The sequence below is a fragment of the Melospiza georgiana genome, chromosome 4 (genome assembly GCF_028018845.1).
Source record: "Melospiza georgiana isolate bMelGeo1 chromosome 4, bMelGeo1.pri, whole genome shotgun sequence".
In the NCBI taxonomy this organism is placed as follows: Eukaryota; Metazoa; Chordata; class Aves; order Passeriformes; family Passerellidae; genus Melospiza; species Melospiza georgiana.
Genome location: NC_080433.1, coordinates 73,814,620 through 73,842,137, shown reverse-complemented (window position 1 = coordinate 73,842,137; position 27,518 = coordinate 73,814,620). Strand labels below are relative to the sequence as shown.

Genomic DNA, 27,518 nt, shown 5'->3' with positions numbered 1-27,518 from the left:
GAAGCTGATGCAGAGCCTGGAGCTCCTCAGCTAAGAAAAGAAATGGCTGTAGAGACATTCCCAGAAAGTCTTACCAGCTCCGCTCCAATGAACTCTCAGCTTCTCGTGCACATTATGTCCAGACAGATCGCAAAAAATTCAGAATTGCCAAATTTATCTAATTTTCAAGGTTTGTGGGGGCTATTCACACACTGCCATCCACTGTGCATACATTAAATGTGCCTTACTCAGAGGGAGCCCACCACTTTGGCAACTGTACCCAGTGTGGGAGGAAAGCAGTGCCACTTGCAGATTCTCCTGTACAAATATTTGTTTGTTCTTGCACGGGGAGCATTTCTTAATGCTATTTCCTGTTTTCCAGTTGCTTTGTTCTGCTCTCCAAGCCAGTCATCTCTCTCTCTAATCAGTGCTGTCTCTTTCCCTGCTAGGTACCTCTGAAAATTTCTTTGGGCCAATTCCTCTGCTGTTCCAACTACTCGTGGAGTTCCCACTTGAAGTCAACGCTCAGGGAAGCCCCTTTCCCCTTCATTGCCCTCTTTTCTTTTGGAGATCCTTCCATATTTCAGTTTGGAGACTAGAGCTGAGAAAGCTAAACCAGCACAGCAGCCTGCACTGAAGGACTTCTCTAAACTGAAGGCAAGCTGAGCTGAAAGGCTTGTAAAAATATTTCAGGCTCCTGAATTCAATATTGAGTTGTCAATCAAAGAAATTAATATAAACCTGTGGAAACCCAGGGCACTGGGAAAATTCCTCTGTCTGCTCTGGGGCGCCCTGACCCCCAGGGCAGCACTGACTCTGACCCTCATTCATGGAGAAAGTTTCCTGGACTTCAAGACAGACTGGAACCCACAAAAGTGTGAAATAGAGAGAGCAGTGCAGGTGTGTCACTGGGTGAGAAATTGAGGTTTTGGGATTTTTAGTATGTAGAGGATGGAAGCAAGATGGAGGGCACAGGGCATTGTCCTGGGTTTCTTCTTCGTGCTGCTTCTTCCTCCTTCTCCATGGGTTTGGGTGGCATTTTGTGATTGGGCAGAAAAGTCCACATTGCAGCTCTGTGGGATCAGTTATTGGGTTAAAAGGGAAAATAATCTAGGTGTCAGCTCTTAATTGGGTAGTTTAGTCGTAAAAGACCTTGTACCAAGAGATTGTTGGCCATTCTGTGCCTTCTAATGAAAAGCTGCAGAACTCACAGTAGTGAGACTGTTTTACTGATAAGAAATAATAAACACCTGAGTCTCAACACAGGTGTTTATTCAATCCAGACCCCGAGGAACAGAAATAAACCCAGGGCCATGTATGTGGTCAGGCCACTGGAGATGATTCCCCTGTCCCTGTTTGTGTGCCAGCCCCTTGCTGAGGGCTGTTTCCCCACTCACAGCTGATAGTGCAGTAAACACCTCTGGCAGTGGAAAGAATGTGCCCTTGACACAATCCTGGCAGCCACTGCAGAGCCAGCCAGGGAAGGCAGAATAAGTAAATCCCAGCCCTATTGTATTTGCAGGGAAATGTCCTGACAGAGGCATGAATGATGAATTTAACTCCATGTTCTTAGAAGGCTAATTTATTACTTTATAATACTGTATTATATTAAAGAATACAATACTATACTAAAGAGGATAATTATTAAATGCTAAAAAGATAATAATGAAAACTCCTGACTCTCCCAGAGTCCTGACACAGCTTGGCCCTGACTGGCCAAAGAGTGAAAACAACTCACAGCAGAATCCAATGGAACAATCACCTGTGGGTAAACAATCTCCAAACACATTCCTTACGTGAGTACAACACAGGAGAAACAAATGAGATAAGAACTGTTCTCTTTTTCTCTGAGGCTTCTCAGCTTCCCAGGAGAAGAATCCTGGGCAAAGGGATTTTTTCAGAGAATGTGAATGCCACACAGTTCCATGCACTGAGGAGTACAGATCCTACAAGGTGCCTCCATCCCAGTGGTGGAGCTGAGAGCAGATTGCTCACCAAGGGTCTGAAAGGGTCCAGTGGAGCTCTCACTGCCCTCCTCTGAGGGCTGAGTATCCTCACCTGGGGGCACTTCCACAGATTTTACCACAGCAGCATAAATCACAGTCAGAAGCTCAACCAAAGGTTTACAATGCAGGTGCTATGCTCACATCTTTATAGCCCATTATAGAACAACAGAATTAAATATTTCCACTAGGCTGAAAGTGCAAAAGTGGTAATGTCCTGGGGAGAACAGAAATTATAAAGATTCCAGATAAAATCTCTGTGCTAGGATCAGCAGTGGTGAGAAATTACAAGTCATTGATTACATTACAGCCTTGCAAAGATCCTTGTGGATCTCCGAGACATCTTACCTCTTAAAAAAAAAAAGAAAAAAATTAGAAACATAGGTTCCTATCAAGCAAGTTAAGCAGGTGTTTACTTCAGTACTGTTACTTAATAATGGCATGACCAAATTTGTTTCCCACACTAGGGCCCTTTACTACCTTTACAGCAGCCTCCACAACCTAAGCAGAGATGTGTACAATTATAATTATTTTGAGAGAATGCAATTTAGCCATGTTTTCACTATCACCACAAGAAGACAGAAAGGATTTTAAGGGAAATGGGGAACCACAAGAAGCCACGTGCAGACTACAAACTGTGCCTACAGTCAAGCACCTTACCAAATGGGGCCCTTGCAAGTGGAGCCCTGTCAGTGCATCCAGTGCCAGCTGATGCAGAGAAATGCTGGACTGGCCGCTGAGCTTTGCCATTTACTGCTTTTACTTTCTGATTTCATCAGGAGAAAATTATTTCTGACAAATGGCAGCTAATTCACATTTGTGAACCTGCCTTTTTGCTAACCCCTGAGTTCTCTGCTGTGCTGCTGGAATCTGAAATGTGAGGAATTCTCAGAACTTTGGGCCTGTACGCTAAAGCTTAGAATTAAACACAGGATTTGATTTGAGACTTTGGAAAAGGCTTCTAAACTTAAGTACTAGAAGTGGATTTATAGTTCAAAGCAGTTAAGTAGGAGAAAGTTTAGAGTTTTAGAGTTTAAGATATAAAAGTAGTTATAGAGGTAAACTAGGAGTTTAGAATGTAGTACTGTAGGTTTGTGTGTCATAACATGATTAATCAAGAAATCTTACACTGTAGTATAAGTCTATAAGACAAAATATTTAACGATTAAGTCAAAAACATAAATATCCTTGTTGGCAATGTTTTATTAATTAATAAATCTTTAAAAAGTCATAACTAAGGGTTTTAGAACCTTTTAAACTATACTATTAACAATGTGAGCCAAACTCACCCTTCTTGCTTATGCAAAAGATAAGGAAAATAAACTGTATCATCAAAATAAATTCAGAAGTCCCATCTCAAATTCTTTCTAAAATTCCTCACCCTGTGCCATCCAATCTAACACATATATCATTGTGAAAAGTTTTAAATTTAATTTACCACTGTGTTGAAGTCTTTAGCATGGGACAATGTGACAGATTTTACCAACACTTATTAAAAATAAAGCAGAATGGAGCAAGCCATAAATAAAATAAAGTGCTGGCAAAGCCTGGAATGCAATGAATACATCTGCACTTACAGCAGTGGCCAAACCATAGTGCTCTATCATAGGAAAGTAGCTTGAAATAACTTTTCAGTGCATTTGATATATGATACTGCTCTTTTAAAACCAAGACTAGAGCAAGCTTGTGAACTTCAAAGTGAAGCTGTTTCCGGTGGGAGGTTTATTTTGTTATGAGCCTGACGTACTGTAGCTGTGACACTGAGCAGAGTTGCAATGTCAGGGTTCACAAAGTTCACCCAAAGGCAGGCAATCACACGAGCCTGACAGCAAAAAATGCCACAGGTGGGGGGGGTTCTTCCAAAGTTTAATTTCCCAAGCAGTTTATCTCACACAGATTGCACACAACACCCCCTACTCAAATCACAGCACAGAATGCGGCCTGAAGTGAGTGTTTGAATTTCTTTCTGCCTGGTGTATAATAAATTCAATTCATGTCAGGCAGGTTTGGCACTAAGCTATGTATTTGCACATTTCTGTTGGCTTAAGTCACACTTTCTGTTAGGAAAGCTGCTCAGAAAGGTTTATTTCCTCCACTCTTATAAATTGTTGGCATAAACAACCATTCTAAAATTTAACCTCAGTTACTTGGCATTCTAATGGTTTACACTGAAACCCACAAACCTGGGTTTCTTGTTAAAAATCTGTGTGTGTGAATTTAAGTGTATTAACTTTCAAAATATTTAAATTCAATGTAAGAGAATAAGAAGGGGGTGGAAGACATCTGACAGCAGCAGCACTCACTTCCACTGCTGCCTGACTGCAGAGTGACACAGGAGAGCCCACACAGATCAATCCTGAACTGGCAGAAAGAAGAGACAGGGAGATACCATCTTTTTTTTTTCAAATTTTGCTCTTCCCTTTCAGTACAGTTTCCTGTGCAAAGCAGTGCGTCCCCTCCCTCTCAGCATTAGCTCCTTCTCAGTCTTGGTTCCTTTCTCATTCAGTGGGAGAGATGGGAGAGGGATTTGGTTTTATTTTTAGTTTTTTTGTTTCTAGGAAGGTCAGCAAAAAGCTTAAATGTTTGAAAAACCAAGCTACGCAGCAGCTTCAAAAAGAAGTGCAGTCAGACTGGACAAAAGGTTTGGTAAGAAGCACCAGAGCACTTGGACAGTGGCACAGATTCACCTGGGTCATGCCTGAGGGTGCCACAGTATCCCCAGACCGAGAATGAAGGGATGAATAAAACATGCATTCAGGCACTGACTCATACACATCCAGGCACACAAACTCTTGGCACTTCTCCCCCTCGGAAATAATACAGGGGAAAAAGAATCCAAACAACTATCCCAGGGAAAATTATTTTGAGCTTCACAAATTCTGGTACAGAAAGGGGATTTATGTACAAGTGGAGTGTTTGTTCATGCAGCTGGAACTGAGCTTTTGGAGACAGGTACTGAAGCAATGACTAAGTCTTTTGTGTCTCCATTTACCTAAAACTTGATTAGCACATTGACATGCAAAACACAGACACTTTCCAAAAAGAGTTACAGCACATCTACCAGGGGAAAAGGAGCAGTGCCAGAACAACATCATACCATTCCTACTTTACTAAAAACTCAGCAGCTCTGGTCAGTTAGCAGATTTTGAATGATTTTCCTGACATCTTGCTACGTCATCTGAGCCTGGTAAATGAAAGGCAGCTTTCTTTCTGCTCCCACAGCTTCATCCCTGATGAACACCCTGCAGCTGGCTATGGGGGCAGTGCTGGGGAGAGTTTATGGGTAGGATTAAATCTGGCTCACTCCTTCAGAAGGCTTTTTGTATGCATGCAAGGGAGAGCAGAGGAGAAGGCAGAGCTGGGCCAGGAGCACTTTGGAAGGAAGCATCACTCCTTTTTGTTAGAATCTGTGTGTGAGCTGAGCTGGGTGTTTAGGGGGTGCTCAGGCAGCAGCTGACACCACAGCAGAGCAGGGAAGCAATCTGCCCCCTGCCCTTTCTGCACAGGGTGTTTAGAGATGTGCAGTTTCCTCACAGCTGTGTTGGGACGGGTCCTTTGTTTACTTTTGAGACAGAATTTGGTCTATGTTCTATGAACTACATCCACCATCTATGTATTCCTCACGTGAGTGTTGCTAATCCTTTTCCAAGTGTTTCATATGTAAAAGGGGAAAAATGAAAACACAACAGGCAAGTAAATAGCTGAGCAGATAGAGATCATCAAGTCCACTGACACTTGACATAAACCAGATGCTGAACGGCTTAACAGTGATGCTTATAGAGTGATGTAGTGAAGTACAGAGACACCAAAGCTAAGCAGGGAAGAGCTCTTCATTGCTGGAAGCAGACAAGCCAGGTGAGCTGAGAAACTGGAGATGTTACTGAGGATGTCTAGTTCAGGCTGAACTGCTCCCAATACCAAAGGCAACTCACTTGTGTCTGCACAAGGGTACTGCCAAAATCAATACCTCCCCAAACACGTTGAGTTTGGTAAGTCAGGAAGGAAACAACAGCGCCACACTAGAAGAAACGTTTAATCTTAAAATTAAGAGTGTGCCAGCTCAGTTCAAAAGCATTTGTTTTGCACCCTCTGCCTACATTCTTTAGTTGCATTCACTGTAAAATTTTACACTATTTGGAGTTCTTTAATAAAAAAATAACTCTAAACCCCCATAACCTCCAAAACACAAGTAGTGACTAGTCACAGTCATTTGTAGGCTAAGCAAATCAGAAGTGGAAGAGGTTAAAACTGAGGCAAAGAAATTGATTCTTCTATACTGCACCTATTCTATTCAGGAAACCTTTCCAATGCCCCCTGCTACCTCCCCCAAAAACCAGCACACCCCACAACAACAGGGTATGTCTAAGAATTCAGAACCTCCATCAGACCACAACTTGTCTTTGAATGCAGTTAAAAAATATTTTGCTCCTCTTTCTAATAAAATAATTTAGATAAGAATACTTAGACTGTATCCAATAATGGGCTCCTATGGAGTCCAGCAGCATTTAAGCAGCACAAATGATATTATCTGCTTTAAAATCTGTTTTGCCTCTTTGCTGTGATCACATGTTCCTTTTGTTCTTTTTAATGTAATATAATTTTACAAATTTTATCAGAAAACAGAGGGATGGAAGGTGATCTAATTTCAGTGGGAATGTCAAAGGAAATTTGTGCCTACTGTAGCAGCAAGTAATGATGTGTCTGTATCAAAGAAAAGAAATTTATTCTTTTAGTTGTCCTCCTGCTGGGAAGTGCCAAACTTCTTCCCAAAGATCCTACTCTTTAATTCATGCATTTTACATGAATGCTACCACGTTCGTTATTCATTTTACATTCAACCAAGGAACTAATTAAGACAATAACTACAAATATGTGCTAATCCACAATTAATGAGCACCCTTGGAAGTACTGTATGCTCCCACATATGTTAAACTACCATCACAGCAGCTAAAAAAATTACACAAATAGGCTCATGTGTCAACTAGGTATTCTTGGCTGGAAATACCAGTTACTTGTAATAGAGTAATAAATACAAAATATCTGGCATATCACCTTCTCTGATTATGTATTGGCAGCATTTTAGCAAAATAAAGTCAATCATGTGGTACCCCTCTTGCCATCACCCCCTCAGATACCTTTGAAAACAGCTGAAGCTTCTTGGCCACTCTCAGCCAAGGCTGACAGCAACATAAAAGCCAAAACTGTTTAAACTGAGGCCAAACTTCTTTAGATGACCATCAGTTTTCATGAGGGGTGATGCTTGGTATGGCCTCAGAAGCAGAGAGGGAATGGCTTCAATATGAGGTCAGTGGTCACCTCCTCTGCTGTCCAGCACTCCATGGATTTCCAGTGGTGACAGGGATTAGGGAACTGGGGTGTATACAGGATGTGAAGCATAAATTACTGACTAATTAGGTTTAATTAGATTTTTGCCTGTAGAGCAACCCATTTAAACTGTAATTGCAAGCCATGGGAACCTAAATGATGGCATTTACATGAGGAGCACTGCCTAGCTGATCTCCTTCATCATCCTACTTTGTGCCCCAAAAGGGAGCAGTTGGTCTCTCCTAGGATTTAACTTTCTGCCTTTCCTGTTAAAAGATAATAAAATTATTCAATCCAAAGAAAATGAATCACTTAAAGTAAGAAGTCCAAGAAATCATTACTCCTCTGAAAACTTCTCAAACTTGGATAGAAGTCCTGCAGATTGCTGAAGAGCCAGGAGAGCTGGAGGTGCAGACCTGCATGCACTTCTCCCCAAGACTGTTAGGGAGAAATCTCCCTGATTATTGGGGAGACAGCAAAAAATAAGAACTGGTTTCAAAATCCAACAGTGCAGACATGTTTCATGCTCAGGAAGTAATTTCCAAAGCTGAAAATTCAGGCCCTGCAATGATTCTGCTTCTGCTTTCTCCAAGGCCAGTTTTGGAACAAAACAGCCCAGCAGAAGCACAAAACCCTTAATTTGTTCTCCAGAGGACATTTTCCTGATACATCAGATCCAAGTAACAGCAGATAAATTTTTTGTAACAAAGACATGATACATTTCCTCATGCTTTAATTTTTTTTGCATTATATAAGACAGCTTTTTAAATGCAGCAGACACCCACCTCCCTCCTACCTCCCCATACAGTCTGTCCATATACCTATGAAAAATATATTATTAAAACATTACTCAGAAAAAAAATGCAAATCTAAAGAAATTCCATCTTGAGAGAAGAACAGAAAAAAAAAGCTGCACACAACTCTAGATTTGTCCCCCAGTATGTGATAACCTTTGCACCTGAGAAAGGATGTGAGATCCCATCTCTTTGCTAATACTTAAGGCTGTCACAAGGTTAAGTCTTTCCACATCAGAAGCCTCAAATGCTGCCACTCTGAGCTGAGCCTCTGCCAGAAATGCCAAAAGCAGGAGTGTGTGCCCAGCACCAGCTCCCACATCAGCAAACACAGTTTGGTGGGAAACACTTCTTAATGCAGGTTCATAATCTTGTTTGGGTGAAAAGGCATTACAATTATTGGAGTTCAGTCATCATTTCTGCCATTCAGCTGACATTTAAAAGTGTTCCTTGCCCTCCCTTTAAACACTAGATTTTGAGAAGAAAGCACATCTCTGCAAAGTGCCAGGGTAAGCTCCTGACTACAACCATGACCTCAAAGTTGCAATAAGAAAAATAAAGCAATAAAAGCAAATTATTGATTGCACTTAAGCAGTAGATTCCTCTCTAACTGTTCCAATACATCAGGTAATCCAGGAAAGAGAGATGGATGACTGGCAATTTACTCCATCTCCTGAGACTATTTGCCTGGAGGAGGCTTCTGTTTTCTGTCTGTGTTTGTGCAAGATGGAATATTCCTCCTGTCTTTTTCCTCAACTACTTTTCCAAATAGCTGAATTAAGTACAACTTCAGGAGGGGAAAAGGTTATGGAAACTCAGCTCTTGTTCTCTAAAACTGGAATTCTTCCTCCTCCATTTTTCTCCTAAGTTAAATCAGAAAGCACAAATATAGTAAGCACAATGCCTCTTTTTCAGTTTTGCCATTTTTATACTCAATTTTTATTTGCTAGCTAGAATCTATATATGTACATATCATCATTATATATATTCTATATAGAACATATATAGAGAGCACTGTGAGCCTAATTTAAGAATTCTTGCTTTGCAGCTTTCCAAGAATGCTATAGTTTTTCACCATCCATACACGATGCAAATTTCTCACTAAATATATTTTGCTCAACCTCTGCCTTGCTGTTTGTTCATCAAACACACCACAGGTTCATCTGCCAGTCCAGACTGCACCCTTCTGTCATTAGACCCTCCAGAATGTCACCTCTGTGCAGCTGAATGAGATGCACTTCTGTCACTACAGCTCTCCAGACAGAAGAGACAGACTCAGTGTCAGTCCCCTTGTCCTCTTCCCCACTGCCATCCACAGGCTGCTTTTCTATACTTTTGGTGTTTCTCTAACCTGCACCAGATGTTAGTCTGGCTGCTGCTGCCACTGAGGAAATTAGTGACACAAATTCTGGGGAATTCACCAGGAGGATATATCAGTGTGCAGGGATCAGTTTTTGAGTTTCTCCAAGACTACATTGGTCTTTGGAAACAGAAAAAATTCAGTTCAGAAGCTAAAGGTTGTACTCCTGGAGACTAGCAACAAGAACCAGCCCAAATTCAAAGATTCTGCATTTCACCTGGTCAGGATCAGGTTCACCAATCAGTGAATGACCACAGAGCAGGCATTGATGCAGGTGCAACAGGAGTGATGGCTCATCCAAGGCTTCCAAAATTGCTTCAATAGCAAAATTCTTCTTTTCAAAGAAGAAAAGATATGTTACCGTTATAGGAGAAGGAACAGAAGGCCCAAAATGCAGAGCAGACCCACTTAGAGAAGTCTGCTGCCTCCCTGGTGTCCAGGGCAAAGGTGGGAAGTGAAAACTTCCTGCCCTGGTACAGCCCTTAATCCTTACCTGTCAGTATTCTCCCATATACTAACTAGGCTTTTAATTACTGGAAAATAAAGAGGCATTTCAACTTTTCTTAAGGAAAAACAAAAAGGGACACAGGCCCTAATGCAGAAGAAATATCATCAAATGTGGAGGTGAAGATCAGTTACTAAATGCTGATATGCACTCTGGCCAGCTGAAAACATGTCTGGATTGCCAGCCTGGGTAGAGAACCCAGCAATATCCATAAAGGACTAGGCAGGAATTACAACGGAAATGAAGTTAGGAGTCAAGCTGGGGACCCCAAAGAATTATCTGGAAAAATAACAATCATACGAATGAGCTGAAAACTTGCATCTAAATCAGACCCACAATCAACACACATAGAAAATTTTATGGCAGTATGAGAAACTTACAGGCAGGGCTAAGTTAAATTCCAATTTCATGGCAATGGCCAAAAAAGTCCTTTGACATGTTACTGCAACATGGCAGGGAGTATGAATGGGACAGATTGGCTTCATAGTAGGAGGGGTGATCAGGCAAGTGAGAGAAACACAGAGAACCTTCCGCCAGAGGAGATGAAATGAGATGATGGGAAGAATCACATCAGTTAAAATAGTGCTGTCTCATTATTTCTCTAGTAAAGGCAGCTGATATCAAGAGACACCAATCTCTAATTAAACAGAAATAGGAGGTGCACTTTGAAATACCACCAGGAGAAAAGGCTGACCCAGAAATTGTTCTATGCCTTTATGTGGCTGCCACCTCAAGTAGTTCCTTGAGAGCATACAAGACATGCTGACCAAGAAAGGTTCATCTACAAGGACTCTGAAAAGCCTGACTTCAAGAAACAAGCAAAGTTCAGATTCCACATCCACAAACACCTCCTAAGCAATGAAAAACTGAGGTTGAATTTTCAGTGAAAGACACTCAACCATTAGAAATTGGACTGGGATCCCCAGCTCATTTCTCTTGGGTCAGTTGTTGCTAACATTGTCTTGACATTTAAGTGGAGCACTTCCCTTTGGCAACAGCAGAACTATGTGTGCCATATTAAAATATCTTGGATTTGTTTCTTTCTGCTCCTATGGTGAGGACTTGCTAAAAATTCCTGGACTTCAGAACTCCAGCAATAATTCCAAAACAAAATATTGGAAGTACATTTTTTCAAATGCCTGTAGCAACAAAAATAGAACCTTGAGCATCTCAGGAATCCAGTGCCCAGTTGCATAACTTTTCCACTCTCTTCTTCCCAACTTTAGGACTCAGTGTTGGGGGGTGAAGGGGGTTGGAGAAAGGGCATCAGAATCTTGAAAGAAAGGTGCTGTCTGTGGAGCTCCAAAGGCAATGGGAGAGATCCCATTCAAGGCATTAAGGGATTTACTCTGTGAGTGGTGCAGGATAAATCAGTGTGCCTTACATGTTCACACCACTCAAGGCACTTCTATTTCAGCTTCTACTTTTCCTCCTTTTCCATGCTCCACTTAATCCTCAGGAGAAAACATGCAGTGCTCAGCATGAGCCCAAACGTGCTGGGGGGATCTCATCACCAGTGACCTGCTGATCTTCTGTCACACTGTGCAGTATCCTTTGCTGAAGGACACCCTGTGCCTTTTGCTGCTCCCCACCATCCCCAAGCAACCTCCATCATCAATTACTACCTTACAGTACCTCAAAACCCAAACCTGGTGTCTGTTTGTAAGACAGGAGGTGGCAGCTACACACAGGAGCCACAGGTACAATCCTGCATTTTAACAACTCCTATCTGTATGGACACAAGTCAAAACCTACAGGGTGATTTTGTCCAGGGCTGTTTCTGTGATGTAAAGGCAGCCACATCATAATCCCAGCAAAATCACATTCTGAGACAGAGCTGTCTCAAAGGCAACGTTGATCCTTGAAGATTCTAATCATTGGCTTCAGCTGTTCATCACTTTCACATCCCACAGAGTTGTAAGGAATAGAAAGCAGTACTGCAGCTTCTCTTGTCAGCTAAGCCCCCCTCCTATTCTGCATTTTAATGAAGAATTTAATCTAAAATAATTATTTGCAGATTGTTCACTCAACTCCAACTGTTAATTTAAAAGAAGCAAGCACATGAAGCCCTCCAGGAGTCCTAAAACACAATCTCAATATGCACAGAATTATTATTTTTAGATACCTATAAAAATTCGTCCATGATAATATGACACAAAAGCTTATTGCCATTCCACATTTCTGCTCATATCCATCACCTAACTTTGGAGAATCAGGTACCCCTATCCTGGAAAACTGAAAATGCTGAATATGTGGGGGCTGCTCTGAAGCCAAGGGCATGTATATGAGACCAGCATATCAACTTTCAAAACTGTACATGACAGAAAGATCTAATTTTTTTCTCAGATACCAGAATAGACAGTATTAACATTTTCCTCATTTTTGGAGAAGTGAGCTCTTGTGCTTCAGAAGCAAAGTTACTGGAAACAGAAAGGTTATCTGGATTTCTACCAAAGCACTATCCATGTAGTCTGAAAAGGGATTACATGTTTTAAATCACTACCTTGGTAGCTGGTTTTTAATATAGCCCCAGCTTTGTTTGGAGAGATTTTTTTTCCTGGCTTCACTTTTCCATCTACAGTTTTTTTGCCTCCTCATGAATTTTGTGTGTTTGTGGGAGAAGGTGCAAGGGGAAAACAAAGAGAGAAATCAAAGGATGAAGGCTCCATAACCTTTCCACATAACCAGAGCTTGGTCACCCTTAGATTAAACAAGTTCCTGCCTATTTTTGAACAGGAATTCCTGTATTTTAGCTTGTACCCATTGGTTCTTATCCAGTGGCACCCCTGAAAAGAGTCTGGCTCCATCTCCTTCACTCTCACACCAGGTATTCACACACATTCACAAGACCCTCCTCTTTTCAAGGCTGAGCAGTCCCAGCTCTCTCAGCCTCTCCTCAGAAGATGATCCAGCCCCCTAACCATTTCTGTGCTCCTGTTTTAGACACACTGCAGTACTTCTGCCATGTTCTGCAGAGCACACAGCTGTGCCCAGCACTCCAGATGTGTCTCCCTGGTGCTGAGCTGCACCAAAGGATCCCCTCCCTCAGCCTGCTGGAGCTCCCAGTGCAGTCCAGCATGAAGCTGGAGGTTTTCTTTGCCATAAGGACATGTTTGGTGTCCACCAGGACCCCAAGGTGCTTCTGTGCCAGGCAGTTCCCCAGCCAGCCAGCCCCTGTGTATCTCCTGAGGGGTGGGAGGACTTTCTCCTCTCGTGTCCCCATTAATTAGTACGGTTCCTGCTGGCCCCCTTCTCCAGCTGTCCCCCTGAATGGCACCATCACCATCCCCTGGAGCAGCCACTGCCCTGGTTCTGTATCACCTGCACATTTCCTAAGGGTGCAGTCTGTCCAGCACCCAGGGTATTAACACAGACACCTTTCTCATGCTAAATGTTGGGGTTTTTTTACTTTGCTATTCCCTAACTGATGCCTCTATCTCTCCTCTATTCACCATAACCAGTAGCTTTTCTAGCCCTTCATAAGATCAGCAACTTAATAATTATGAACTCCAGATTCAACACCTTTTAATCTCCAGCCTTCCTTTATGGACTGTAAGAATTCCTACTGCTCTTGTCACATTCAAGGTTCTTCAGGAATTGAAAATGGAGCAAAGCAGAGCCATTACACAACAAACCTTTGATCTCTAAAATCCAACCCCACATTAATTTTATTTTTTTTTAATGACTTGACTTTAAGATTTACTCCAGCTCTAGCTTATTCAAAAATCTCAGGAGGCTGCTCCAATAACTCATTTTGAAATTTTGAACACTGATCCGTCAGACATAGAACAAAATTATAGCTTACTGCTGAAGTCAAGAAAAAGAACATCTGCTGTTGAGAGCAGAGCTGATCAGCTGTGAGCCTTTCCACTGGGGAACTCATAAAATGAGCTACTAGAGAATTCAGCATGTTTTCTTGTAAGGAAGAAACAATAGGAAATACTTTCACTTACTTATTCTTTCAAACTATCCCAGAGAGCAGCAGTTAAAGCATACATATGTGCCTCAGTATGGACACAAAACTCAGAGGGGAAAAAAAAATCCAAAACAAACCAGTAGTGATAAAAATGCTTTTAAAATGAAGTTTCCTTTATAGAGGGAAATCAGCCAGTTCATTCTGTCCTCATTAACATTAATATGACATCTTCCAACAACAATGGCATTGTGGAAACTCAGTAAGGAAGGTTAGGGCAGCCCACATCCCCCAGAGATGCTAGTATTAACATGCCAGTGGAAGCACACTGGCTGAAAACTAGGAATAAACCCTGCTCAGTAAAAAATTAAATACATTAATCACATTCATTCCATAATTGGGCTCATCTCTGAATAGAGAAAGCTAAAATTTTGCAATAATTGTGTTAAAAATGTGCTTGGGAAGGTGACAAATACCTGGAATGCACATATGCCGTAAGTGAAATTTAAGGTATTACTGGAAATTAAAAGAACATCTTGTGGCACTACTCCCAGCTTTGCAGAGTTGTCAGGAACTAAAATGCAGTCTTCTATCATCACAAAAGTCCCACTGCCCCCTAACTTTAATGTGGGGGGTATTTTTTTTCATTACAAAGCACCTGACTGTATCAGTCATTATTAGTTTGGCTATCCCTCCCTTCCTAAGACCCTGTTTGCAGTTGCTTAAAACTTTTTCAAAACTGAACTTTTACACTGACATTTCCCCTTGCAGTCAGTCTGTAGTTGGAAGATTTTATCCAGCACAGGCATTTCCAGGAGACTAAGGGATACTTTTACTCATTTCTAACTACTCACCTCTTTTGGGGTGCTCTACTCTGGTCCCAGAACATTCTCAGTGTAGATTTTGTTTCAGAGACTGGCATACAGATGCCTGAATTTTGGCAATTCAGAAAATATGCAACCTGAAAACCTGCAGAGAATTCCCTGTCTTAGTCTTGTGCTAAAGCAGAGGACTTGAATTTCAGGGATTAAACTCTCTGAAAGTCTGTAAGTTTTTGGGTCTTAAAGGTAGTCAGCAACTTTAACCATCAGATGCCAATACATTTCCCACCCCCTTAAATCCAACAAACAAATTTTTCCTAAGTTTGCAGCTAGAAAACAAACCCACAAAAACCAAAGCAATCAAACAACCCCCACCCAAACAACAAAAAAATCCCCCAAACCTCCAAAAAAAGCACATGAACAAAATCTCTTAACCTGAAGACCTTAAGACTCTAAATTTATAAAAGGCAACTGAGAAATACAAGCTTTAGTCAGAAAATCATATAAAAACCAGGGTTCTGAAAACAAATGAGTTAACTAAATTAGGAAACATGCTGAAAATCAAATTATGAAAACTGCTGCAAAGAGAGAAAATGCAGGCAGATTAAGGGGTTGCTTCTGGAGTCTGATCACCCCAAAAGGAAAATAATCTCCTTCCTCTGCTTTGCATGATGACAGTTCACAATCTCACTTCTCAATGCAATTGCCAAGGCAATCCACATCTGCACCACACCAGTGAGCATGCACCCCCAGCCTGAGGAAAAGCTTGGGGAAGAAAAAAGAAAAAAAAGGGGGGAAAAAGGGCAATTATCAGCTTCTGCCACTATCTCTGCTTTCCAAAATACCAAGACAAATGGCACTGTGCCAAACTTCTTACACTCCTACCATGCTGCTTCTCCAAGGAGTCATTTCACCAGCATGTATTTCCTACTCCTGTTTGATTTCAGTGCTGATTCCATTTCCAAACTGCATTGATCTGCAGCATGGCTATGATCGTACTGCAGCCTTCCTGAACTGGAACTTGCTGACCGAATAAAGGAAAATACAAGTTAAATTATTGTCAGAAGGTTCTCTGTGCCACAGCTGGACTGCCTGACCAGCACCAGGACTTGCACTGCAAACCTGGGAGGAATAAAGGTGGAGAAGGATTTTGAAGAAGAATGGAAACATATCTGGAAATCTGTGTTGAGCTCCTGCTTAGGTATGAAGAACAGTGACATGACAGAGTGAAAGTCATTGCTGAGCTTCCAATCCACTCCTGTCCCCCTGGCAGTCATTTTGGGACAGAGAATTTGAGAGCAGAGAGGATTCTCAGGGTGGCTGACAGTAATTCAAAGGTTCTTCTCCATCCTAGGGGTGAGTGCTGGATGTGGAAGGCTGCAGGATGTTTGCCCACATCATCTGGGTCACAGCTCCTGTCTCACCTGAGAGCAGCAGGGAGAAATCCTGCAGGACACAAAGAAATGGTCCCACAGCCCCAGAGAGTGCTGTGCCTCAACTCCTCACTCCAAGAGAAGCAAGGACAAACCTCAGGCAGATTATTTCCTGTGAGATTGCTTTCTGCTCTGCATCACCCATTTGCTGCATTAGAAAGCAAGGAGGAATTTCCTAGGTCACTTCTTAATCCCAGGCTCAGCTTTATGCACCTTTCTTGCTGTGCAGAAGGAGCTCTCCTCCCCCAATTCCCAGCTCCATATTCCAACCAAACCTACAAAAAACCCTGCCATGAGGCCTCTTTCTCATAACATCCCAAACCCTGCATATCTCTGCTCTGTCCCCAAAGCTTGGAAAGCTTGTCTGCTGAATGAAAGGATAATGTAAAGTTTTATTAACAATGAATAGCTGTGGAGACCCACAAAAACATTCTTAACAGGAAACCTTATTTTTTTTAATTGTAAGCTGTTTTCAGGTAAAGTAGAAGGGGTTTGGTTAGGCACAAGGATCACTGCAATGACACGTTCCTGCTTTGTACTGAACACACAGTGAATATATGGGGGCTGCATGATGTAATGCTATAGGAAACCCAGAAAATCCCTTGGTTTATCATTTTTCAGTTATGACTCAGTCAGGATGAGTTCATTTGCTGCTGAGCACCCTTCCAAAAACCCTGTGGAAGTTTGTCCCATCCACCACATCAATGGTCAGGAACAGGATATTGCAGTGTGCATGCAAACTGCCTTAGGCACAGCTCTGCTGTAAATCACTGGCAGGTGAGGGAAGCATCACTTCATTGGTTTTACACTAACCCGTCACAATCTAATTCTACAGAAAGCATTATCACTGCCCACACTGCTATAAGCATGAATTCCTACCTAAAAAAAAAAAATTACTGCTTTTATTGAACTGCATATTGCATTCATTTCAACTATCCACAGCTATAAAAATATCTATAAATACATTAAAAAATATAAAGTATATATATCCCTATAGCAACTACTGGTCATGTTCTTACATCATTGTGGAAATCTAGATTGTGTTTTTAAGTTCATAGTCACCAATGAAACAATTAGAAGTTTCCATCACGGGATAATGTGACAAGATTTTTCCTGTCTTAGGACCTTATGCTCAGAGGCTACAGCTCATGGAATTTCAGGTAGGTGGAAATACTCAACAGCATCACAGAAAATATTTAACACCTCTGGCTCATCTGGCTACCACAACATTTTAAATCCAGATCCATTCAGTGAAAGCATTCTCAGTTGCAGTCCTCAGGAACAAAAATTTAGGATTTTTTATTCCTAAAAACAAGATCATCAGGCACATACAACAAATTAAACCTACAGAGAATGACTCCCCAAACCCCTGTACTGAAACTTCAGGGAGAGCTTTCAAGCAATCTGAACAGCTGGATGGGCAAGAAAGAAAAACACTCACAAATTCTTTCCTTAGTTATATAAAGGTAATTCCTTCTGAAATTATTGACAAAGCCATTCAAGATTAAAGAACTAAGAAATATTACAGTTTGTTAAATAGAGGCCAATAGATGGTATTTAGTTTATCACTATTTAGCTTAAATTTACCCATGAAAAACACCCCCAGGATAAAGATGTATCTTCCACATATAGAAATGAACAGGAAGATCAGACATTTTTCATCAACCAAATCCAAAGAGATCTAATTCAAGGTTGCCAGTTAAACCTACTTTCCTCACTCTTTCACATCCATAAAACACAAAACAATGAGAGGAAAATTCCTTTGTCATACCAGAGCCTGGAAACCATGGAGACCTCCGTGATGTAGTGTCTGAGAGCACAAACAATGCTCAAAAGATCAAAAATAAAATTATATAACAACCTAGCTCCAAAAAAACCACCCCAAACCAACAACCTCCAACTATATTGTCTATAGACATCATAACCACTCTTGGTTTTTCACCACTCTTACTACTCAAGCTGCTCAGCCTTGACTAAACAGTTCTGGGTGTCATTTGATTTCATGCAGAGGATGCAAGATAAGAAATAAAATATCACTCTATGACTTAAAACCCCCCCAAACGTATGTTCAAATAGAGTATCAAACTTCACTGTGGACTTACAGCTTCCACTTTCTTAAGTCACACCTGCCACATTGTTTTACAGTAGGAACAAGATGAAACCAAATATCCCATTTTTACAGTTTGATTTTATTTCCTTCCTTTATTTTTTTTTTTTTTTGGTTTGGTTTTTATTTTCATTTTAGGTGGCAAAAAGCCATTTGGAGAGGTTTTGTTATTTGTTAACACAAATATCTTTTATCTACTCTGAGTAGAGAAGCAACCTACAATGTCACTGCTTACCTGTCAAAATATCAAGTAATTTTGTCAAGGTCAGCTGTAAGAACACAGTAAGAGACTGCATCCCTTCAAGGACTAAAGAATGGATTTTCACCAACAGGCAGAGATGTTATTTTTATACAATAATTTGTGAGCAGGATCAGCCTAAAGCACTCAGGAAGTTGCCTCTTTGGGGTTGTCATCTTGCACAGTAACTGCATTTTCCTTCAGTCAGCCCTCACAGACTCACACTATGCTCAAGTAAACTCTATGTGCATCACTTTCTGGTCTCACTGTCCCAGAGTGGCAGATGGGTCAGGGAAATTCCCTTTCCTCTTTTAAAGCCCTCGGAGGGCTCGAGAGACTGATGGTGGAACTGATGCCCAGCTCAGTGCAGCCAAGCACACCTCATATAAATATTCCTAGGTGAGGAATATTTATTTTTCCCACATACTGTGCTACAATAGGATCAATGATGCAATGCAACATCAGGGTTAGAGGGATTCAAAGGAAATGCTGGAAAAGTAAGGCTGAAAACCAGTTTTCCTTTGAAATAACATCAGTGTCTCTGCATCTTAACAGAAACAACATCACAAATGATTAACTTCCTACCAGAGCACTTATTTATCTTTTTTTCCTAGGACATTTAGGAATGCTGGACTGATCTGGATCAATTAAATCCCTTTTAGTGCAATAAAATTGAACTAATCAACAATGCCTTATTATTTTATTGTGAATAATTATGTGACAGCATGGGATTTGTTTTTTTTTTTTTGACAACTAATATGTCTGAGATCCTCAAAAGTTCCAAGTGGCATGATTTATCTTTAAACATAAAATATGATATATAATCTTCCCTGTCCATCTCCCTCTTAATAAAAATGCACAGGAGGATGCTTCTCAAAAACTGGGATGCATTTCTGTCTTTCTTCCTGTCAAACAATTGTCTCTTTTCTACAGATAAAAACTACCATTCACAGTCAACTGTTTTATAAATGGAAAACTGAGATGGAATTATGATTGAGAAGAGAGTGGAGCTGTTAGCTCACCAATATTCTTTCTGTAATTATTTCTTTTATTATCTGTACATCTCAAGCAAAGTATTGAAAAAAAAATCAGAGAATCTTGGAGTGCCTGGAGCAAGAAGTAGAAAATACACTAATCACACTGCCATTCATCACATCTCAGTCCTGCTGCTGGTGACAGTATTTGCTTTTCCCAGCAGATGTTTACATATGTTCTGTTTGCATCTGCTTTACTCTCCTCTTAGTTAGCACACTTGGAACGACACAACAACCAAGAGGACCCTGAGAACACCAAGGTTCTGCCAATGTCTCAGTGACTTCACACACACACATGTATGTAAGATATGAAACACAGAAAAGTCATGCACCAACCCATCAACAATAGACTACTATTGCCCTTAGGCACTCAGTTTAAAATAGTTTTTAATACTCAGTTTAAAATACTCCTGAAGCCTTTAGAAAAGTCTCCTTTCTGAGACAGGGAGACTGTTTTGGTTAAATACACCTGCATTAGTGGGGCTGCCATGGCATCTCCACCTTCACAAGCACATACCCTGGCAAAATCAGCTTTACCAGCGATTGGCAGCATTCTTCTTAGGAAGGACAAATAACCAGCAGCTGGCTCTCCCTCTGTTCAGAGAGCCCCTACAGCCCCATGAGGTCAATGTAATTCTCTTTACAGTGACACTGAGGGCAGACTCTGAAAACACCAAGGTTCTGCCGATGCCTCAGTGACTTCATACACACACATGTAAGATATGAAACACAAAAAAGTCATGCACCAACCCATCAATGGTAGGTTATTATTTCCCTTAGCCACTCAGTTTAAAATAGTTTTTAATACTCAGTTTAAAATACTCCCGAAGCAAATCTCCTTTTTGAGACAGGGAGACTTTTTTGGTTAAAGACCTCTGCATTAATGGGCTGCCATGGCATCTCCACCTTCACAAGCACATGCCCTGGCAAAATCAGCTTTACCAGAGTTTGGCATCATTCATCATAGGAATGACAAATAATGAGCAGCTGTCTCTCCCTGTGTTCAGAGAGCCCCCAGAGCCCCATGAGGTCACTGCAATTCTCTTTACAGTGGCCCTGAGGGCAGGCAGACACCCCAGACAGACTCCCAGAGCACAGTACCTGGTCCCCAGCGGGAATGGACTCCCACCTGCGCTTCAGCAAGGACAGAGATTTCCGGCTCATCCTCCTCAATCTGCTCTAGAGGCTTTGCCACACTTGACAAAAAAAAAAGGCTTCTGTCCCAAACCAGTGGCAAGAACCTCAGTTCTGACTCCTGCTCTTCATGGTAGGCTGCAGAGCTCCCTGAAGCACACAAGTTTTGGTGAGCTGCAAGGTGGAGACTGGTCAGAGCCCAGCTTGTGGTGCTCCTCTACAGCATCTGTGTCCTTGCAGTGGCACAGCTGAGGCAGTGAGCAGCTCAGCTCCCAGCCACCTCCCAGGAAGGAGCCTGGAGTAGGTAGACAACACCAGACGCACTCACTCTGGAAATAGCTGTTGCTTAGGAACTGGAGGGGTAAAACGCAGCACCTCGGATGGAGAAGCGAGAGCTCTTGTGGTTACAGAGAATTAAAAAGGCTGGACCTGTGTTCCTCTCTCCATCATCCTGCTTCTACAATGCTAGATTGCACTGACTCTGGGGCTCGATTGCACTGACTCTGGGGCTACGCCTACATCTCCAGCAAGCCAAACAAGCCTGGATGACAGAGCAACAAATTACTCCCACACACCCAGGAGCCCTGGTAAAAACATAAAAACGTGTGCACAGAGTGTGCCCTGGGGCCCACCTGCAAGATCCTGGCAGTACCAAGTACTAGTGTACTGTGTACTAGTGTACTGTGTTCTAGCAGAATGATTAAAGGACAATTTGCATATTTTTCTTCTGCAGAAGAAAAATTCCAAGGATGAATTCTGCTAGTCACACTTTCCTGTGGCACGTGCCAGCATTACAAACATGTATGACTATTTTCCCTTCTCATGATATGGTTCTACAGATTGCATATATATATTTGAGAGACTTTTCCTTAGGTGGATTGAATATTCCTAAACACTTTGGAATTTCTTTCATATGTAACTCAGTTTTGAAGTTTCATGCCTAAATTCTTAATTCTAACACATATTAATCTTTAAAATTAAGCACAAAATGTAATGCAATTCACTTTGCACTTCCTGCTTAATTTCAAATCCATAGAGAAAATTCCCAGCACGAAGCACTTAGAGCAGGCAGTGCTGACTTCAGGGATGAGAAAAGAAAGAAAAAAAAAAGAACAAGTATGTAGCCAGGAACTCCCTGCTCTTTGTAAGGCAACCTATAATTCAATCTAATTACAGCAGCCTTAATAGTATAATTATTCTAAAAGAAAAGGAATCCTACAACATACATACACACACATGAGGGCAGTCTCAAAAGGGGAGTGCAGTGATGGCCATCCTAGAAGCCTGAGCAAGTTAAATATTGTAAAGACAGCTTTCTACTTGTGCCATTAACATTCTATTGAATTGCAGATGCTTATCACGAGACAAACTGCTGCAAACAGAAATTCCCGTGGGCCCCAGTGCATTTCATTTGAGATCCATCTCTACCTGGAGCTGCAGCACTTTGCATTTCACTCCTACGTGCAGAACAGGAACAGAAAAGGAACATGTTTTCCAAGTGGGCCATTAAGGAGTGTGACATGCACTGTAGTAGCTTCCCCTTATGTTTCAACACATGCCACAGAAAACCTACTAGCTCCTAAAAAAAAATCCCCTTCACTGAATCAGAGATTTTTTAATGAGTCTTGATGGAATAGCTTCAGGAGTTCATGCGTGGATTTTAGTTTACATTATGGTAAAGCAGTTATTCCACTTCCGTTTTTTTCTTCCTAGGTTTTAAGGTATTTAAGTATAGCTAACACATCACTCACCTTAATTTTTCAGCAAGATCTTGGGTTTTTTTTTACACAGGTGCATTTTTTAAAGGACACAAGCTGGCAACAATGTAACTGAATCACAAAAGGATAAAAAAAGTCTTTTCTATTCTGCAAAAACCAGAACCTCCCTAATTTCTCCTAACCTTTCAAGGAACTTAATTATATTAGGTTTAATGCTGTTCCTATCTAGAAGATTTTCAGAATAATGTAAAAGAGAAAATCTAAAGCTACAGTGGAATAAGTGAGGCACATTTTCTTCTCTCTAATGAAACTTTTCTTCCTTGGTTTTTGTGTCTGGGCGCAGGATAGCACACAGTAATCAGAAAGCTTGGGTCATTTTGGGACTCTTCATCAGGAACTGTAGTGAGAGAACAAGCGGGAATGCCTTCAAACTGCCAGAGAGTAGGTTTAGATTAAATGTTAGGCAGAAATTATTTTCTGTAAGGATGCTGAGGCTCTGGCACAGGTGCCCAGAGCACCTGTGCCTGCCCCTGAATCTCTGGCAGTGCCCAAGGCCAGGTTGGATGGGGCTTGGAGCCACCTGGGACAGTGGAAGGCATCTCTGCCATGGCACTTGGTTGGAACTGGGTGATCTTTAAGGTCGCTTCCAACCCAAACTGTTCTATGATTCTCCAGTTTTCTTTTCCCACCTTATTATATATCCTTTAATGCTTTTATGACACCTCTGGACTGCCATTTGTACAAAATATCCACGTGAAAAATCCTTCACCTGAAGTAAAACCCAGTACAAAAGGCTGGGGCTCTAATAATGTATTTATGTTCTTTCAACACTAGATGGGAAAGGATATTTTAGCCAAGCAGGAAAATTCCTGAACATCAATACTGGTAGTGATGTCTTGTTTGCAGCAATTGCAATAGATAATTACAAGAGATAGTTATTATAGATAATTTTGAAATGGACTGTGATACCATTAACACTACTGGCATAATTCCCTTCCAGTGGCTTCTCTGCACCTCCCCACACAGTTCTAACACCTGGGTCAACAGTGAAAGGATTTATGGAGAGAGAGCCCTCCAAGTTTTAACAAGTTTGTCAGGTTAAAAAAAAAACCCAAAAAACAAACCACCAAACAGATTATACCCACGCTGTTTGAAATTGCATGGCTATGATGTCCTGATGGAGACAGCTGAGTAAGAAATGCTTTCTCCACACATCCAATCCATCCTCCTGCTACTGAAAAACCCTTTCTGTTGGATGACTCAGCTCTGTCCGGATCAACTGTTTGAATTACAGCTCAAAAATTATATTAATGAGAGCTGCCATGGTTTTATGCCTCTTTCCATTGCTCCAAACCCTGCAAATATTAACAAAATTAACAACTTTGCCAAACTCAGAAGGAAAACTTGCTTGAATGCCTTGAATGTACAAAAAGCCAAAATCAAACACAAAATACTGAGTAACTGACCTGTGAGCCTCTGGGTCCTCGTTTGTGATCCCATTCAGAATGCCCCATGAGCTGCAAAACAAAGAAAAGCAGAGCTAAGTGATAAATTGCACTCATTATTTTAATTGAAACACTCATGCTTTTATATCCATTACACGTTTTTCTTGGAAATAAACAGGTTTGCTTTTATGATTTATCTCACAGAGCTTTTAGACTCATAATGAAGCCATGTAACATTGTACCTTTGCATTCAGAACCCAAACACATCTGGCATCACAACTCTGCTGGTGCCAATAAAATCCCCACTGCCACAGATTCAGCTTTAGCCAAATGTTTAATACTGATCTGGCAAAAGGACAGCTGATACATCAACAAGGAGACTACCAAAACCAGGGCACATTTGATTAATCAGCAATGTACATTTTATATCGGCCATGATAATTAGCAACAGCTTTAAATCTGTTTCCCCATTGAGTTATGGGGGTTTTTGTACATCTACTCAGGGATTTCTTCTGGGCATTGTTTGCTCCTCCACAAAGAGGCATTGCTTAATTCAAATAAAAAAATATGTGAATGAAAGATAGGAGGGTTAATGTGACATGCACTGACTTACAGCCATGAACATTTTCTTGCTCATTTTTCCCAAAATTCTTTCCCAAAGGAAATGCCTTCCCCCAGTTCACAGGTAGGCAAGGAGATTCACAACCCACACTTATTGCAGAACATGCTTTCAAAACATTCATCCCAGGACAAGAGGTTAAAACTACTCTGCAAAATCAGGAAAGCCACATGCACCTCCTATGATGAGATTTTTTTTTAATCTTCTCCAGGAACTGTTCCTCCTTATCCTTTTCTTTCCCAAGGGCTCCTAATTTTTAAGTTGTTACTCACAACTATCTATCTCCATAACTGGAGACAAACCACATAGGCAGACAGGCATCAAAAATCAGAAATGTCACATCATTTTTTTACCTGATACAGCCTTGTGACTGCCACCCTCATTTTACTGCAATTTTTCCCTATTTTCCATGTACTCTTGGTGGAAACACTATCTCTGCTGGATTTCCCTGTTTACTCTCCATTACTGCATGAAGCACAGCTTTGATGTTTTTTTAAATGAATAACTGACGTGCAAAAACTACCAAGAGATGCTCCTACCAAAGGTTATGTGCTTCAAAGAAACTCTGCCAGAACCCTCCTACCTGTCTTTTCTCTGTGGACCAGAAACCCTCTTCAATTTTAATTCTTAGCCCCTGTGCCTTGGGAGGAAGTGACTCCCACTCTCCTGATTCACTTGGCTAAAAGAAAATTAATTTAGCTCGAGTCTGACCACTGGTGGCTCTCAGGGTGATACCTTTACCTCCAGGTTCCTATCAGTGGAATTAGCACAAAAAGCAAGTCTCACAGTGAAAGCAGAACATCCATTGTGTAGAGGAGCACATAGTAGAGAAAATCCTGTGCTGCCAGTGCTGGGTTTATTTTCTCTATTCAGTCTTTATTGCAATTTTTGATAAAGTTTTAATAAACCTTTTAAAAATTTTTCAAAGCAACTATCATTTCTCACAATAGCTCCCTGAAAAGTGAAAGGTTGCTTTATTACTGCCACCAAAAATGAGAGGTGCAGTCACAAGCCAGGCCTGGAATCACTATTCAGATATGTAGGGATGCTCCCAGTGCAGCCAGTCCCAGGAAAGCACTGAAGTGTGTCAGGGTGGTTACCTGTGGTCAATGTCACTGTCATATTTTATGAAAAATCCTTTGCCAAGATTTTTCTCCTGAGAAGCCTCAGAAAAGAAATGTAAACAGTAATTATCTGATTGCTTGGAGTGTGATCTGGAGATGGCTCACCACCAGGTGCATCTTTGATTGGTTCCATGTGCATTGTGTTGATTTAATGACCAATCTCAGTCCAGCTGTGTTGGGACTCTGGTCAGTCAGGGGTTTTTACTGTCATTCTTGTTCTAGCCTTCTGTTATCTCCTTTCTCTTTCTTTAGCACAGTTTTAGTATATTATTTCTTTTACTATAATATAATATAATATAATATCATAATATAATAAATCAGCCTTCTGAGAACTTGGGGTCAGATTCTCATCTCTCACCTCATCCTGAGGACCCTTCACAAACTCAACATGGCTGTCCCCAGCTAAAACAGTGAGGCTGTTTTTAAGCATTATATCTAATCCATGACCTATGAAACCAACCTTTTCCTACTGTTGTCATAAAATCTTACTTGGCTTTAAAATGCATTTCTCCCTTGTTATCTAAAAATCTGTGCTCATGCCACGCTAGAATGTTCTTGGCATGTGGTGGTCCCTACTAACACAGGAGTAGAGGAATGAAAAATGAAATGGATACCACACAAAAATGCTTCAGAAAGAAGAGAACCCCAAAGGTTATGACAAAATCTCTGCCAGGCCATCATTCTGCAGAGGGATGATTGCCTCAGTGTGACACCCTTTAGCTCAACCAGCCGCACTCCGCTCAATTCCTTCTGAACCTGATTTTATTTTCATGGACAAACAGTGCTGGAGCATGATACCCAGAAAAGGAGGAAAGAAAGTATGCCTGAATTATTGGGCTAGGTAGAAATCATGATTTCTACAAGCTGAATAGAAATCAAAAGATGAAGAAAGCAGAATTAAAAACAAAAACAAAGCCAAAAACCAAACAAACCCCCCCTCAAAAAAAAAAAAAATTAAAAAACCAAACAACAAACCAACTACACTCAGAGAAAACAAGAGCGTGTGCATAAATCCACTTGAGTGACTCAACCTTCTGAAATCATGGAAAAAGATAATAATATACTGCTTAATTGGTGCATGCATGCAAACAGAGATACTGACATAAAAATGCATTTGGAAGTAGGGGGAAGTTATGTTTATCACTTACAGATGGGTTTGCTCCAGACCCCACCACCTCCTCTGAAAGTTCTCTGGAATCAATTTGGTCCAGAGTGATGATGAACAGCCTCAGAGCATCAAATTTATTATTCTTACTGACCAGCCAACCAAGGCTATGTGTATCAGCAGCAGAAAGGAGGGATAAAACTGAAATCAAACTCCCACACAGCTTACATGCATGCAGTCTCTGTTAGAATAAAAGGAGCTACTTTACATTTCATCTGAAACTGTCCTGGAAACCCATCTCTGGCAGCTTCAATGCTCACAGATGAAAGCAGCTTTTAGCAACAAGAACGAGCCTTGCATGTTCAGGAATTCACACAAACATGGCCTGTGCTAAAACCACTGCTTGGTGCTACCCTAAGAACTGACTGACAGCTCTCCAGGGAAAACACTCCCCCATTCCAGCTGAGGAAAGACCCCAATTCCAAAATCCCAGGCACAGACAGGAGAGGAGAAGTGAAAGGACTCATCCCCTTTTGGAGATGTAGGGTGTGAGTCTGAGCTCGAAATTTCAGGGTTTTGCTATAAACACCATGAAGTTTTCTCAGCTTGTGGCTTTAAAACTTCTGTTCACTAATGCAGCAATATCTTCAAAGGAGTAAGGAATGGTATAAAGTACATCACATCAGATTTTTGAGATAGCCATATTGAAGTAGAACAAAGCCATTTAAAAATTAGCATCTTCAACCCTCGCCTCTCTAAATGCAGTTCTTCTCCTATATGGTTATTTAATTAAAGCCCCAGCAAATGATTACATAAGGATTTCAACTTTCATTAAAATTCATAAACCATAATTCTTAGCCT

The 27,518-nt window shown here is 41.1% G+C and overlaps 1 protein-coding gene across 2 annotated transcripts in view; it reads right to left on the bottom strand.

Moving 5' to 3' along the window:
* PDE3A (phosphodiesterase 3A) overlaps positions 1 to 27,518 on the bottom strand; it is a 212,156-nt gene that overhangs the window by 55,199 nt on the left and 129,439 nt on the right. Inside the window, exon 2 of one of the 2 annotated variants that reach the window (XM_058022183.1) lies at positions 23,831 to 23,881. In XM_058022183.1, the coding sequence (XP_057878166.1) occupies positions 23,831 to 23,881 (51 nt within the window). Of the gene's footprint in view, positions 1 to 20,613; positions 21,079 to 23,830; positions 23,882 to 27,518 lie in introns of those variants that run through there. The other variant, XM_058022184.1, reaches the window with a different exon arrangement.